The sequence below is a fragment of the Talpa europaea genome, assembly GCF_964194135.1.
Source record: "Talpa europaea genome assembly, chromosome: 8".
NCBI lineage: Eukaryota > Metazoa > Chordata > Mammalia > Eulipotyphla > Talpidae > Talpa > Talpa europaea.
The window spans coordinates 39407303-39422031 of NC_140075.1; the positions used below are offsets into that span (position 1 = coordinate 39407303).

A 14729-nucleotide genomic window follows, 5' to 3' on the forward strand; every position below is an offset into this window, starting at 1 on the left:
CACTTTTCTGCTACTTCACAGAAACTTGTAATTTCTTCTTGTATATACCAAGAAGTTATCTGCTCACTTAAACATTTGAGCTCCTGCCTTAAGTTCATTTAACAGGTTCGTCATTAGAAGGTGAAATCAGTGGGGAAACCATAATGCTTAATCTTTCCTACTAAGGAATGTCCATTTATCCTAAACTGTTTCTTACATCTATCGTGTGCTTCACAACAGCAAAATGATGCCACCAGAGTGTGGTGACACAATAATTTCAACTGCTGTTGTGATAACTTGTTAAAGACATTTTAAAAGTTCAACTAAATAAAAGTAGTGAATGACAGCCTAAGAGTATTTGTGAATAAAAATCAAGAGAAACAGAGATACTAAAAAGAATATTTAGGAAGCAAAACCAGTCAGACTTGGCTACTGACTGAATGGGAGAAACAGGAGTATAGTTTTGCCCTGGTAAACCAGAATGTTGATGTTATTATCCAAGGAAGGAAGTACAGCATTTACCGAATAGGGAGATGATGGTGAATTGGAGGTTTCAACATGTTGAGTTTCAAAACTATAAATGCTCCAATTAGATAGCAGTGCTAACCTTTCACTGATGTGGAATCAGGTCAAAAGGATAGTCAGACTCACTCTAAAGATTTACTTTTTGTATATCCATTCCCAGTCCTTAGACTAAAGACTACATAGAAAATACTGTGATCTCATGCAAAGGATTACATAGCTGAAGTCAAATAATACACTGGGTATGGATTTTTAACAAAATGCTATTTGCATATCGAAGAGAGTAAAAAAATTTCACAAAACTTAAAATAACTCCAAATTATAAACAGCTTTACTAAAACTTATGTAGGTTCATAAAAAATTCAATTTATTTATAAAATTCACTTTAATTAAATCCTGCTCTAGAAAAATCCTACATGAAATGTAGCCTTATTATACCTACATTTCATTATAAAACTAACTTTGGGAGAGATCTGTTCTTTCCATTTCATATCACTTTTTATTTCTTTCTTCTTCCCTTCTTTCTCTCTTCATCATCATGTGTCAGCTGTGGCTATCTATATGTACTGAACCAATTTACTCAGTTCTCTCCTCCTCCAGGCATTATTTGCAATGGAAAATTCAGATCTTTACAAGTACACCAGAGAATTAAAATGTTTAGAAAATACTATGCAAACTATAGTCTCATGATAGGTCTGCTGAACTAATATCTACTTTTTTCATTTAAAGACATGAATATTTTAAGCTGACTTTATTTCCACAAATATTAAAGAGACTTTACCTGGTATCTAGGCATCTCTGTATATTCCATAATAGTATTTCTTATATCATTCTGCTCTTCCTATTTGAAGTAAGAAATATAAACTTAAAGGCAAATACAGAAAGAAAAAGACCCCATATAACCATTACATCTCAGTTTTATCATGTAATCACCAATTAATGTCCAGTTACTCATTTTAATATAACACCTCAATCAGAAATAAACCATTCAGAACATAAATATGAGCATTTATCATCAAAATACACTTTAATACGTAGGGTAATAAGTAATTTATTTTGACAACAATTATCCAATTAACGATGAATCACATGAGAAAAAAATCATTCATAGAAATTTTTACATCACTATAACTTCTTTGGCTTTTATCTTTAGGAATAAACTTGTTTTCGTTGTACTTGCCATCTGATCATTTCCACAACTTAAGTGCTTTTTTTTTTTTTTAAAGATTTATTTTTCTTTATTTATGCATACAAGAATTGGGGAACTGGGTACAGGCCAGAGGTGCATAGAGTAAGAGGATTCACAAGATAGACAGAGTAGGGAGCAGAATAGGCGTACCTACTGAAATACTGCTGCGGGGAAGAGCGGGCAAGACAAGAAAGGTCTGCTGTGCTATTGTGGGTTAGCTCGCTGGCTGGGGATCCAACTCATGCCGCAGTGACAGCTTGATAGTCCTGAGACTTTAACCCTGTGCCACCTGGGAGGCCCAAGAACTTAACTTCTTTAAGATGGAGAAGATTAATACCTCCAGGTTCACTTATAGAGTATATAGCCTTATTACCAAAAGGCACTAAATAGTTACAGGTAATTTATGACAGCAACAGTTAAGAAATAAAAACTAATTTGCAGGCAGGAAGTGCACCCTTTTCATCACTTTTCTATATCTCAAAACTTATTTAACAAATAATTATTTAATATCTTACATTTCACATCATATCTTGTTACTGGCATATTCTGCTTTTTACTGCTAGTATACAGGTTCCCTAAGAACCAGTTATGCTTTAATAAACTTTGGGGCCTGGAAAAGAATTGAGCTCAGTAAGTATTTATTCAGTGAAAAACATATAGGAAGAAGCATTTTTAAAAAGAGGTGTTAAAAAGGTGTTTTTTTATCTCATTTAATTAAAACATGCAAGTTCATTTTATATTAAATTGAGGAATTTTTAAATATTCCTCAAGTTCTGTTTTCTCTTTTTGAAATTGTGTATTGCTTCAAATATTTGGGATAATCATGTTGATATTAAAACTGAATGTTTACTGAAAAAAAAAAAAGTTTAAGTCTACTTCGAACAAACCCCAAAAATAGTGAAATAAAATCAAATTGTAACATTATAAGGATTTACTTACGGATATTTCTTTCATCTTGCTTGAGGTTTCTTTAAACTTTTGTAAATCCATGCTATCTCGGTGTCCTTAAAAAGAATTGTAAAAATGATTACAACAATAAATTTGTTTTTCTAACCTATCAAAATAAAGGGTTTCCAAAATAAAATTATTGCCTAACGTCTATACCAACAAGTGTTTTATAGTGCTTTTCAAGTAATTTTCTTGGCTTTGCAGCTTCCAGTAGCTTTTTTGATAAATACTGAAAATAGCTGTCAAGAAGAAATATTAGTCCAGTTTACAGTAAGAGCAAAGCAAAAGGCATTCTAAAAGAATCCAGTATATACTGTGAAATAGAAAGACTGAGATTAAATAGAAAAATGGTGGTGTTACAGATTATTAACACTAAACAAGACTCATACATTACATATAACATACTCATAATACACATAAATATGCACTTACTGATAAATATATATCCATCCCACTGACAAATATATTAACAGACTAAAATACATTTAAAAAAAATAAAGTGGGATAGATTTTATGTAGCAAAAATTGTCTATAAATCTACAATGAACTCCACATAGTGTAGCAGTAGAAATCAGTTTGCTCAGAACACTCAGATAAATTATAATTGCTGGACTTAACATGAAGATTTCACATGGCCATAAATTTATTCTGTGAACAATCTTTATACACATTCCATAACCAGGTATATTTCTAGGTATGAAAGCTAAAATAAATGTAAAAGATGGTTTGGAAGCCACTTGATTAAAAAAATTCAAACCTGATGAGAGATAAGGCCTTTTTCATATTTTTGGAACATTCTGGATATCACACTAACCCAAGTTGTTTGCTAAGAACTTTTTGTTAATCTTTAATAATCTAAAAGGAAGACTTTTGGAATGCCATATTCTCCCAAATACTAGGGACTTAGCTAGCGCTATAAAATCTTCCTTCTGCAACTTTTCCCTCTTCATGACACACTGCCAGCATTTAAATATACTAAGTCTCTAATGTCATTAAAAACAAAACAAAATATCATAAACATATACAAACCACAATGTTAGTTATTTCTTCTTGGTTTCCCTACCACACTTTATTTAGAGTTATCCCCAAGTCACTCTCAGTATATCCACCCACTCCCGTCTGCACTTTACTTCACTAAAATCTGGCTTCTCCCTTTTTTACTCCCTGAGACAGTTTTCACAAAAGTCAATAATATGTTATCATAGCCAAAATAAATGTTTTACAGGCGCTTTCTGAGGGGTAAGAATGGATGATTCTTTTGACATGCTGTCCTCTCTGGGTATATAAATGGGTCAGCTATATATATTCACTTTCCAAGTAGAGCTCAGGTTTTCCCTATTGTCCTGATACAATTAACTAGTAGCCCTTTCATTCTCAAATGGATGAAAAATTAAACAGTAACCCTGTTTATAAGTCATTGCTCTTTTCTTTCTATTGTTCTCCAAGTACCTGACACTTAGTAATCACTCAGGTTTTCAACAAAACTTGATCAAATACAGCAGAAGATCTCAAATTCAAGAAGTCTAATGTCTTTCACACAATTGTTGTTGTAGTTAATTACACCAAAGAAATAAATGCCAATATAATTATTATAGCCCAATTCAACCATTTTCCCTATTTGATTCCTTTACAAAAAATTAGAACTGGTTTGGCCACAAGGCGTGCCAGGTTTTTGCCAGCTCAGCGGGTCATTGGGATTCCAGGTCAGTGGAACAGTTCTCCTGTCACCATATAAATGTGAATTTTTGGAGGAGACGTCATCAACATGGCGGCGAGGAAACGCTGCGAGTAAGACCTCCCATTAAAAAAAAAGTTAATAGGGAGGAAAAGCAGCAGGTCCCTGAGAGAACTGGGACATGGAAGATAAACGGGCGACTCTGGCAAACTGCCGGAAGAAGAAAGCTGCCATAAAAGAGGACGAGAAGGGAGGAAAGCTCAGAACCCTGCTACCCTCCCCAACCCACAAGGTCGGGACTCTCCAACAGAAAGGAAGAAAAAAAAAATTAGAGCTATTGGGGCCTCCCTGGTAGTGCAAGGGGTTGAGAAGCAATCTGTGAAGCTGACCGAAGCCTCTGCAGCACGAGTTCGATCCCTGGCCAGCCAGGGAGCAGCCCACATGGCGCAGCAAACCTCTCCTGAGTAGCCCGCTGCTCCCCTCAGCAGTGTATTTCAGTCATTCCGCCTGTTCTGTTCCCCACTCTGTCTCTGGTGAATCCTCTCACCCCCCACACCTCTGGTCTGTACCCCAGCTCTTGTATGCATAAATAAATCTTTTTAAAAAATTAGAGCTATTAATTTAAGATAAGTTCCTTTGTCTTTGTTCACTCGGTTTTATTAATTAGCTATTTTTATTTCTAATGCAATGATTATAATGAAAATGTAATGGATAGAGAAAAAACAGATTGTCAAACAAACTTACCCACAAATGCTCCAAATTCTATATTATCTCCTTCTGCAGCTTTAGAGCAAACAGTTTCTTGATCTTTGGTTACAGTTTCCAATTGGCTTTTACAACTTGGTTGGGATGGTGTACTAACAAAAAATTTGCTTGGTGGAGATGACTGATGTGGTATGCTGTTAGATGAACTGCCAAATTTTTTATTTTTACTAAATGTTTTCAATGTTTCTACCCCAGGTAGTCTCTGTCGTAGTTCTGGGGGAGAAACAGCACTTGGGAATAAGGCACCACAAGAGGAACCAGCCTCTGGAAAATTGAATTCTTTTCTTTGGGGTATGACAGGTAAATCCTGACCAAATATGTTACACTGGGGATCTTTTTCATCTTTCATAAAAATACAAAAAAAAGGATTATTGCTTTCAAGACTACCTTGAGGAAGAGAAGAGCTAAGTGTATTTACAACACTGTGTTTTTTCCATGCAGAAGGTCTTAAAGGAACATCATCAATAAGGTTTTGAGCCAAATGTTTGGAAATGCTCAATTCTCGTGTAATTTCATTGTGAACTTTGCTAGCTTCTGAAGCTTTCTGTGCAGTGAGCGTTTTTAATGTGTCTACAGTCAGGGCTGAAAGATCTTGCAAATGGCCAATTTGAGAATCTAATGACTGCAGTGATCTTTTTATATAGTTGACACGATCTCCAACTTCTTTAATCTGAATGCACATTTGCTCCACTCTGTAGGAGAAACATAGGTCTTTTTATAAATGTTAAAAATATTTTAGAAATTCCTTTAATAATCCCAATAAATGGTAAAAGAAAAATTTATATGCACACAAATCAATATATAAAAGAAAATATTATTTATGCAAAGCATTCTTATGTTTAAATGCTAATATTACAACAAAACACACGATTTTTAATGTTTTTTGTTTCATAGATTACTGTATCCCCACATCAAAGCAACACAAAGAATGTGTATGCAGCTATACATATACATAGAAGTACCATACCAGTACTGCAACCACAAAAACACTATATGCAGAATGTAGCAAAACTGATGTAAAGATATTGCTTTAAAATTTGTATAAGACATAACTAATAGCATCCCTATGACTAAAATAATCAATTATAATTAGAGGGCTTCTGAACCTTTCAAAAGTAACACGAATTCTTTCTTCACTCCCAGTATGAAATTTATCATCTTTTTCATTAAAAAACATCTCAACACACTGCTCTTCAAAATCATGAAGCTTCTTTTGATCTTCCTCTGTCAAAAAAAGTTCTAAGAAAGGAAAACAAGAAATAGTTAATGAAGATTATCAAGATATCAAACTTTAGCTCTACTGTCTTGTAAATTATTCAGGGTTGAGGACTATATGCTTCATCTGCATTTTTTTCTCTGTATACTGCTGTGTTTCTAAAGTACTGGACAAGTGTTTTCACTTTTTCTTGACTCATAGTATGATGCTGACATAATAGTTTCAGGTATGTCCCCCTCTTTCAATTTTCTTTTCCTATAAAAAATACCTTTCCTCTGTCTACCTTTCTTAGAAGAATTTAAGAACTGATTTGGTACAACAGAAAGTCATCATAAAACGTAAGCACAATTTGACACAGTGATTTGCCTTCTAAGAATGTACTGTCACTGTTTAAACAGCAGCAAAAAAAGGGCTTAAAAATCAACAATTGTTATGATTTATATTACCATTTAAAACAATTAGATGCCACACCCAAAATGGATACTAAATTCACTTTTACAAATACATTTATATTAAAATTCTTTTATGTTTAAGCAAATTCAACTAAAGTTTTTACAATAACATTAACCAATTAAGCCTTCTGAATAAAATACTTGGCCTTTAGTTTAATTCTGATAAATGAAAAAATACTTGTATTAATATTTATGTATTTTACTTACTTGGTCCATCTGAAGTCTTATCCTTTTTTCTTCTTTTACATATACAGCAAAACAGAGAAACTATATGACTAAGGATGATAAGTGGTGGAGGCAGAACTGGTTTCTCATGATAAGCCATAATAAAATGATAACGCTGATATTTCCACACAATATTGGAAATTGCCTTTACTTGTAAATACACATTGCTTGAATAAAACAGAATAAACAAACTTAGCTAATTACATCTCAACATTTTTAAGTACTAAATATTTTCTTGTAATTTTGCTCTAAACAAGAATTCAAGAGTACTTTACCATAAACAAGATTAAAAGGCAAATGAGAAACTGGATAATGTTGAGTCTTAAGTACCAACTCCCAGAAAAAATGGACACAAAATGTGATCATAAGATTTAAAATCAGACATAAAGGACAGACATATAGTACTGAATCTTAGTTGCAATAAAATAAATGCAAATATAAAGCAAGATCCTTTCACATACTATCAAATTACCAACCTTATTAAAGATAATACCTAGTGTTGGCAGTTATTTGGGGACACAGGCCTATTTGATTTAAATACAAAAAAGTCCTAAGAATATTTATGCTAAACAGTTCTACTTTAAGCAAAACATTCTAAGAACCAATTTAAGGATTGACCAAAACTGTAACCGCAATGCGATTTTGGGATGCAAAAATTATAAATAATCAAACCAGCAATATAATATACTGGCTTGAAAAATTATGGTCTACATTATGGAATACGAGGTAGTCATTAAATAAAACCTGTGAAGGATATTTATTAATGTGGATAATGTTCATGTTTTGCCTAAAAATGTTATATATATTTTAAAAAACCAGTATTTTTGCAAAGAAAAAAAATGTTCATATATGTTAATCAAAAAATGACAGAAAAATATAGACCAAAATATTAAGGGATTATTGATGTATTTTCCATTTGCCTTTCTGTTTTCTGTGTATTCCTTAGCAATCTATGGTTGCTAAAAAAATCTCAAATAAGGGTTAAATTTGTAAAAGAGCTGAATGTTTCATGATAATAAAGTCTCCAATTTAGAACTCATTTAATTGAAAAAGCATGTCTTCAATGTAATTTTCAAGTATTTCAATAGTGTAAGCCTCAATAAAAATTAATTTAAATTTTGCATAATTCCTTCAAAATGAGAACTGCATGTGAAACAATCTCATTACCATAAGTGACTGAATAAATTCTTACTTGAAAAATGCAATAAGAAGATTGACCATAATGATATACTGTACAAAGAGGTAGACTGCTTGCAGAAATGGAGTCAACCATGTCCCAGGACCACAGATTTCAGAGATAGTGGAATCATTTGCACACACTTTAGAAAGAAAAGAAAATTAAAATATAGTAATTCACCAGTTACCACTTTTAATCAGTATTTGCTTAAAGAAGCCTTGATTATCTACAAATCTATTTCACAGATTCTGGCAAACAGGTAGTCACAGCAACACCAACTTAAAAGTATCCCAACACAGAAGAACTTTGTGACAAATGTGGGTACTATCTGTACTAAACTCTATTCCAGACAAGTAAGTATAAATTTCTGTTATGTCTACCCTTCAAGGCAGGGTTTAGTCTCAGAAACATTAAGAAGAATCAAAGTCTCAGATTCAGCCACATTATATACCATTTCTCTATAAAAAAATAACTGAACTGTGAGAGGTCTGGTATATTCACAGTAAATTTACAAACATAAAAATTACTGTTTATCTATTAAGTCACAAAAGATGACTAAAGGAGTGGCTAATGAGTCTCTCAAATATAGTGATTAGATTAGAATTCCTTGTTTTTTATTACCCTTACCCGGAATGTTTCTGAAGTCAGAACATGACTGACTATAAACAAGGAAGGGAAGTTTTAATATCTTCCACAGTTATGGGAATAAATTAAAATCAACTTAAGTAGGGCAGAATTGGTGAGAAGTTTTATAAAATTTCTGTAATGCACAGAGCATTTGATAATTAGCAATCATTTAAAAATACATATACCACTGAAATTCTCATAATGGCTATGTCATTCTTTTCCAATAAATGGTTTCACAGGTAAACTGATGCATAAAGTCCTCACACTCTTAAAAAACTCTATGAATCCATTTCCATTCTATTTAATTTGATGAAAAAAAAAAAAAGATTTGAGTAAACAAATACCCAAGAATGAGAACATAGGTGACTAAAAAACTATATTCAATGGTTGACAAAAACTAAAGAACTATAGCCATAAAGCAAAATAGCAGAAAATGAAAACCTGGAAATGACACTGAATAGCAAGCCATAAAACACAATATTTGACTAGGCTTTTGAAACCCATTTAAATTTCTTTTAAAATTTACATCTTTAGTCTTAAAAGCTAAAAGTATCCTGTATAAAGCCAAAAGAGAAAATAATGAGGCCTCTGATTTAACTCTTACCACCAAAGTACCCATAGTCCTCCACCACAATGTTCTTACCACTTCCCCTTCTCAGACCACCCCCCACCAGATGTCTCAGATCTGTGTCATCTTTCCAGGGTTGGTTTTAATGTTTTTCTTTGTCTGACCCTTTGTTTGGTGTAAAGTCAGGAAAGGACCTAGTGCAGGTTTTCTGATCCCATGCAGACTGGGTAAAGGAGGAGTCAGAGTCCTCAGTGGTTTTTTGCAGGTCTTTTATTGGGGTTCACTAGGCATATGGCAGGCAGGGGTGCTGGGGGGCCGGGAGGCTGGCAGGCCTCGCAGCCCCCAGCAAATCCTCACTCTATCTGGGCTCTCTCGCATTCTCTCTGCTTCTCTGCTCTTCCGGCTTCTGCTTTGGCTTCTATTGCCGCCCTTAAAAAGCACAGTCTTAGCCCGGGTGAATCCCATATACCTATGCCCACACCCTACTCCAGGTGCCCGACATCAGGCATGCATTCAGGACTGCAAGGATCCATCATCTATCCTGATGGCGGGAGGGAGAAAAACCTGACATTATTCCTTACCCTACATTTGGTTTATCTATATTCCACAGAGAGATCAGATGGTGATCTGGTATTTATCTTTCTCCTCCTGGCTTATTTCGTTTAACACAATCCCTTCTAGCTCCATCATGTTGCTGCAAAGAGCATGAGTTTATATATTTTTTTGATTGCTGAGTAGGGTTCCATTGTGTATCTTCTAGATCTACTCATCTGTTTTGGGGTACTTATGTTGTTTCCATATCTTGGATACTGTAAACAGTGTTGCAATAAACACAGGAATGCAAGTCTCCTTTTGAATTAGTGTTTTTGTGTTCTGGGGTCAATATCTAGGAGTGCAACAGCTGGCAGATCCATTTTTAGTCTTTTTAGGAACCTCCACATGGCTTTCCATAGGGGACTGACCAGTTTATATTCCCACCAACAGTGTAGAGGCATTCTTTTCCTCCACATCCTAACTAGCACTTTTTGTTTCTGGTATTTTAATGATGGGTCATTCTCACAGGTGCAAGGTGGTATCTCATTGTGAAAAACCTCACTGTTTTAATGAGCAACTGATGACCTTGTAGCCATCATCTGATCTAATCACCCATAAATGAGGAAAAGCAACACAAGTATGGTGATAAGTGAAGGAAGTTATCAAGTGAGCAAGTTATCAAGGGTGGACTAAGAAAGTAGATTCTGTAACTCAGATGTGGAAGTGAGCAGAAGAACATCCCTGAAAACTAGTCACAAGACATCTATACTCATAAACTAAAAATACAACAAAAAATAATCTTATGCAGAAAATGTATCCCCAGTTTAATTTTGTAATTCAAGAGTTTCTTAATTCACCATGATTGGTCCAGTCTAATCACAATGATCCCTCTAACTGCCCTGTTACAGAGATAGTCAGGCTGAAGCCAATGTGAGTTAATGAGTGAAAGAGCAGGTTCACTAGGGGGTTTTTGGGAAAGGGAATTTTTCCTCTTAAGAGAACCATGGAAAAACAGTTTATAGCCTCTTAGAGCGAGTAGAAGAGTTTTATTATTATAAGGAAAACCTTTAAGAACCAGTGATTGGGCCTCCCTGGTGGCGCAGTGGTTGAGCGCTGGGTTGCGAAGCTGCCCGCAGCCTCTGCAGTGCCGGTTTGCTCCCCGGCCACCAAAGGAGGGTCCCACATGGCGCGCAGACCTCTCCTGCCGCCTTCTGCTCCCCTCAGCAGTGTACTTCGGTCCTTCTGCCTGCTCTGCTCCCCACTCTGGCTCTGGTGAATTCTCTCACCCTCCCACGCTTCTGACTGTACCCAGTGCTTGTATAAATAAATAAATAAATAAACAAACAAACAAATAAATAAATAAACAAACAAACAAATAAATAAATCTTAAAAAAAAAACAAAACAAAAAACAAAACACAGTGATTACAGAGCCATGGGATGGGGAAAAAAAAGGTGTCCTTCACTACGAATTAACCAATCCTGAAGACCATTCTATTTTTAAACTTTCTATTATATGAACTAATAAAAGTGCCTATGGTGTATGTCAGTTTAAGCCTGGTTTCCACTACTTGGGAACAATTCTACAATAATTTTCTCCCAATTATTTTTTGCTATGTTTCTTCTGGGATTAACTAATGTATTGTGAAAAAGCTTAGGCTGATAATGCTTTTGACTTGAAAACATAAAATATGCAAAAAAGAATTCATAAACATAAATCCTTACCATCAATTTCATATGCATAAACTTCACCAAAAATCATCCAATATGGCTGAAAAACTATATCTTTAGCAAGAGTCCAAGATGGTGCTTCACGAGGATAAAGTATTGCCTTTCTGGGAACACCAAAACTAAGTAATACAAGAGCCATAATCACTACAATGTAGAACATATTGGCCACCTGTTAAAAAATGAACACTGTTAAATTATATGGAAATTTTTATCTTAAAAAGTTTCAAATCTTCTGATATTTTGAGTTTTTTTAAAATTCTTAATATTAGCATTCAGGAAAATCTTACAATATAAACATCAACATCAAGCAGAGTATAGAAAGAGTATGCCCAAGTCATGGGCTTTTACTATAATGAACCATATCACATGGGCAGGTCAATTTCCACAGTGCACTGTCTAAAACTACTCTGTTTTTACAACAGAGGTACAGATTCTCTTTTCAATTTCCCTTTGATAGTTAATTTGCCCACTTTACAGAGGAAAGGCATATTTCTTACCCATCCTGACTGTGAAAACTTCCTAGGAGCTAAGGAAAATAAATTATCAGGGTGGTGTTGAAAATATTGATAACAGTATTTAGTTGACAAATCCTTTTGCAAATCAATTCGTTTGCAATTCCTTAACTGCAACAAAATTTGAAAACAAAAAGCTTACCTGTGCTATAGCCTATAAATCACTGAAAACATTTTTTATAGTTAAATTACAGTATGAATTTTGGTATCAATACCAAAGAATTTAAAAAATTAAGAGACATGTGATAATAGAACTTTATTTCTATCTAGTTATTTAGATGTACAAGTGTTCGGCATCTAAAAAGAGAATGTTGCCTCACTCTAGCAGTATACAATATTGATTCACAAATAACAATCTATTGGGGGGGGAGTCCCATGCAGATTAAAACTAAATTAACAATAAATTCGTACTTCAATCTGCTCTGAACTAACAATAATTGTGATGATAAATCAAAGTGATGAAACTACTGTGACACTTTGATGTATTTTTAAAATTAACATACAGGTTAGAGTAGAAATAGAAGGCAGGAGGGAATAGCTCAGGGGTAGAGCTCCAGCAGAAATAGAAGGTGGGAACATGAAAGATAAAAGAGACAATTAAGTCAAGACGGGATGGAGTGATTATAAAACATTTATTTACATATAATCACTGAGACTTGATTCTCCATGTTTAAAATGCTATTAGATCTGCCTCAAAATTTCATTTTTATATTAAAGGTAGAATACAATCATTATGACTTGTAAACAAAGAGTCCTAATAGTCTTAAAGATTCAGTTTTCTCATTTATAAAATAGTTTAAAAATGGCTTGAGTGTTCAAGAGAATTACTGAAAGAAGATATGCTTTTAGTAAACAAAATCTTGGGCTAAACAATTCTGAAAGGCAAATAATTCATCAATACATTATTTTAAGGCATAAGATATACTTTGGAATCCAAATATTTATCTGTAATTAAAGAAAACACCCAAGTGAAAAATTTTAAACAAAACCCAAATCTGTACTGAAGTATCCTAAAATTACTTAAGCTCTATGGCTGAAGATTCATAGGTCTCTGGATTTCATCCCTTTTCACATAAAATATATTTGATAACCTTCCTATTTGATCTAAATCTAAATTATTTGAATATTCCTACTCAATTCCCTAATATCTAAAATGAGTACTCCTAGCTTGAATGTATAGATAAATGTACTGGGAAAAGTTTACACAGTTTTCATTAGTCTGATCTTTATTATAAATGTGTAAACTGTGGGGAAGATTTCTTTTTAAAATCTTTTATATCTGTAAGCTGTTCAAAGCTGTTTTTTCTGATTAGAAATTTCCTGCTCATGAAAATTCCTATTTCCTAAACTCTTTTCAAATACCATATTCTTCACAACTGATTAGCTACTAGTTCTTTGGTCTTCACATAACAGTTACCATATCTTTCTGCATCTAGTTATCTGCTCACATTCTTGTCTTGCATACTAGACTGTGAGTTTCATGAGGATCTGACCATTGACCATGTCTTATCAATCTTTTCAGCTGCAGCTTAGCATAATGCATAGTATATAATAGATACACAATGATAAAAGAATGTTAAGTTGCTCTGGGAATCTATTACTGTAAAATTCTTCTGCTTTACTCATTAATTTAAATGTATTGACTTTACCCTGAAGCACCTGTTTGAAGCAGGTAATTAGAACATTAACCATTTTTAAAAGTTTTAAAGGAGGGGAAAAGGAAGATGGCACTAAGAGAAAACAATGAATAAGTGATGGCTTGATGACAGGAGATATTATCTTGGTGGAGGGTGGTTCTAGAAAAGATTACAGAGAAGCAAATGAAATATGTATTCAATTCCCTGTGACTGGGACAGGAAAATTGGTGGAAGTGCTATGAGCAAGTTAGAAGCAATATTCAGATGGAAATCCAGATTAACTCCATTTTGTCTCAGTTTCCTCCATGTTTCCATGCTTATCTTTTATTATGAAGTTTACGTCTCTATTTTCTGCATTTCCCATTTATTTAGATCATTATTAAATTAACCTGATACCACCTAGTTATGAAATAATTGTGGAGCATTATTTTTAATATACAAAAAAGCCTAAGTCCATTCTAATCCAAAAGCCTTAATCCCCTTACTTTTCCTGGTAAGACCACAACTTTATGAAGAAATACAAAATGGAGGAGTAATGAGTACTCTTTTGATGTGACTGACAAATAGTAAACCAGTGATTCTTAACTAGTGGAGTAAAAAGCATTCTCCTGGAGGGGAAATGTATAGTTTAAAAAAGCAAATATAATAATAAAACTTTCTATTTAGGAAACTTAATAATCTTGTTTTTGTTATGCAAACTGTACTGATAGTCTTTGCGAGTTAATAGCATTACTCAGAAAATAGATTTAATTTAGAAGGCAGGGGTTTTCTAAGGTTAAGGAAGAGTTTCACAAACTCTAGGAATAGGTTTTTAAGTTTATTAAAAGGGGAGAAGATGGGCCTCCCCGGTGGCGCAGCAGTTGAGCGCTGGGTTGCGAAGCTGCCCGCAGCCTCTGCAGCCGGTTCGATCCCCGGCTGCTCCCCGGCCACCGGAGGAGGGTCCCACATGGTGAGCAGACCTCTCCTGCCGCCCG

General features: G+C 34.2%; 1 protein-coding gene across 1 annotated transcript in view; it reads right to left on the reverse strand.

Annotated features, from left to right (window-relative positions):
- The window catches only part of TRPM7 (transient receptor potential cation channel subfamily M member 7), a gene marked incomplete at both ends in the record, with an annotated part of 53827 nt that overhangs the window by 17098 nt on the left and 22000 nt on the right, over positions 1-14729 (reverse strand). The window contains 5 exons of the mRNA XM_084240155.1: positions 1283-1342; positions 2630-2694; positions 5058-5770; positions 6185-6317; positions 11601-11775. Of these exons, the coding sequence (XP_084096281.1) occupies positions 1283-1342; positions 2630-2694; positions 5058-5770; positions 6185-6317; positions 11601-11775 (1146 nt within the window). The remainder of the gene's footprint in view (positions 1-1282; positions 1343-2629; positions 2695-5057; positions 5771-6184; positions 6318-11600; positions 11776-14729) is intronic.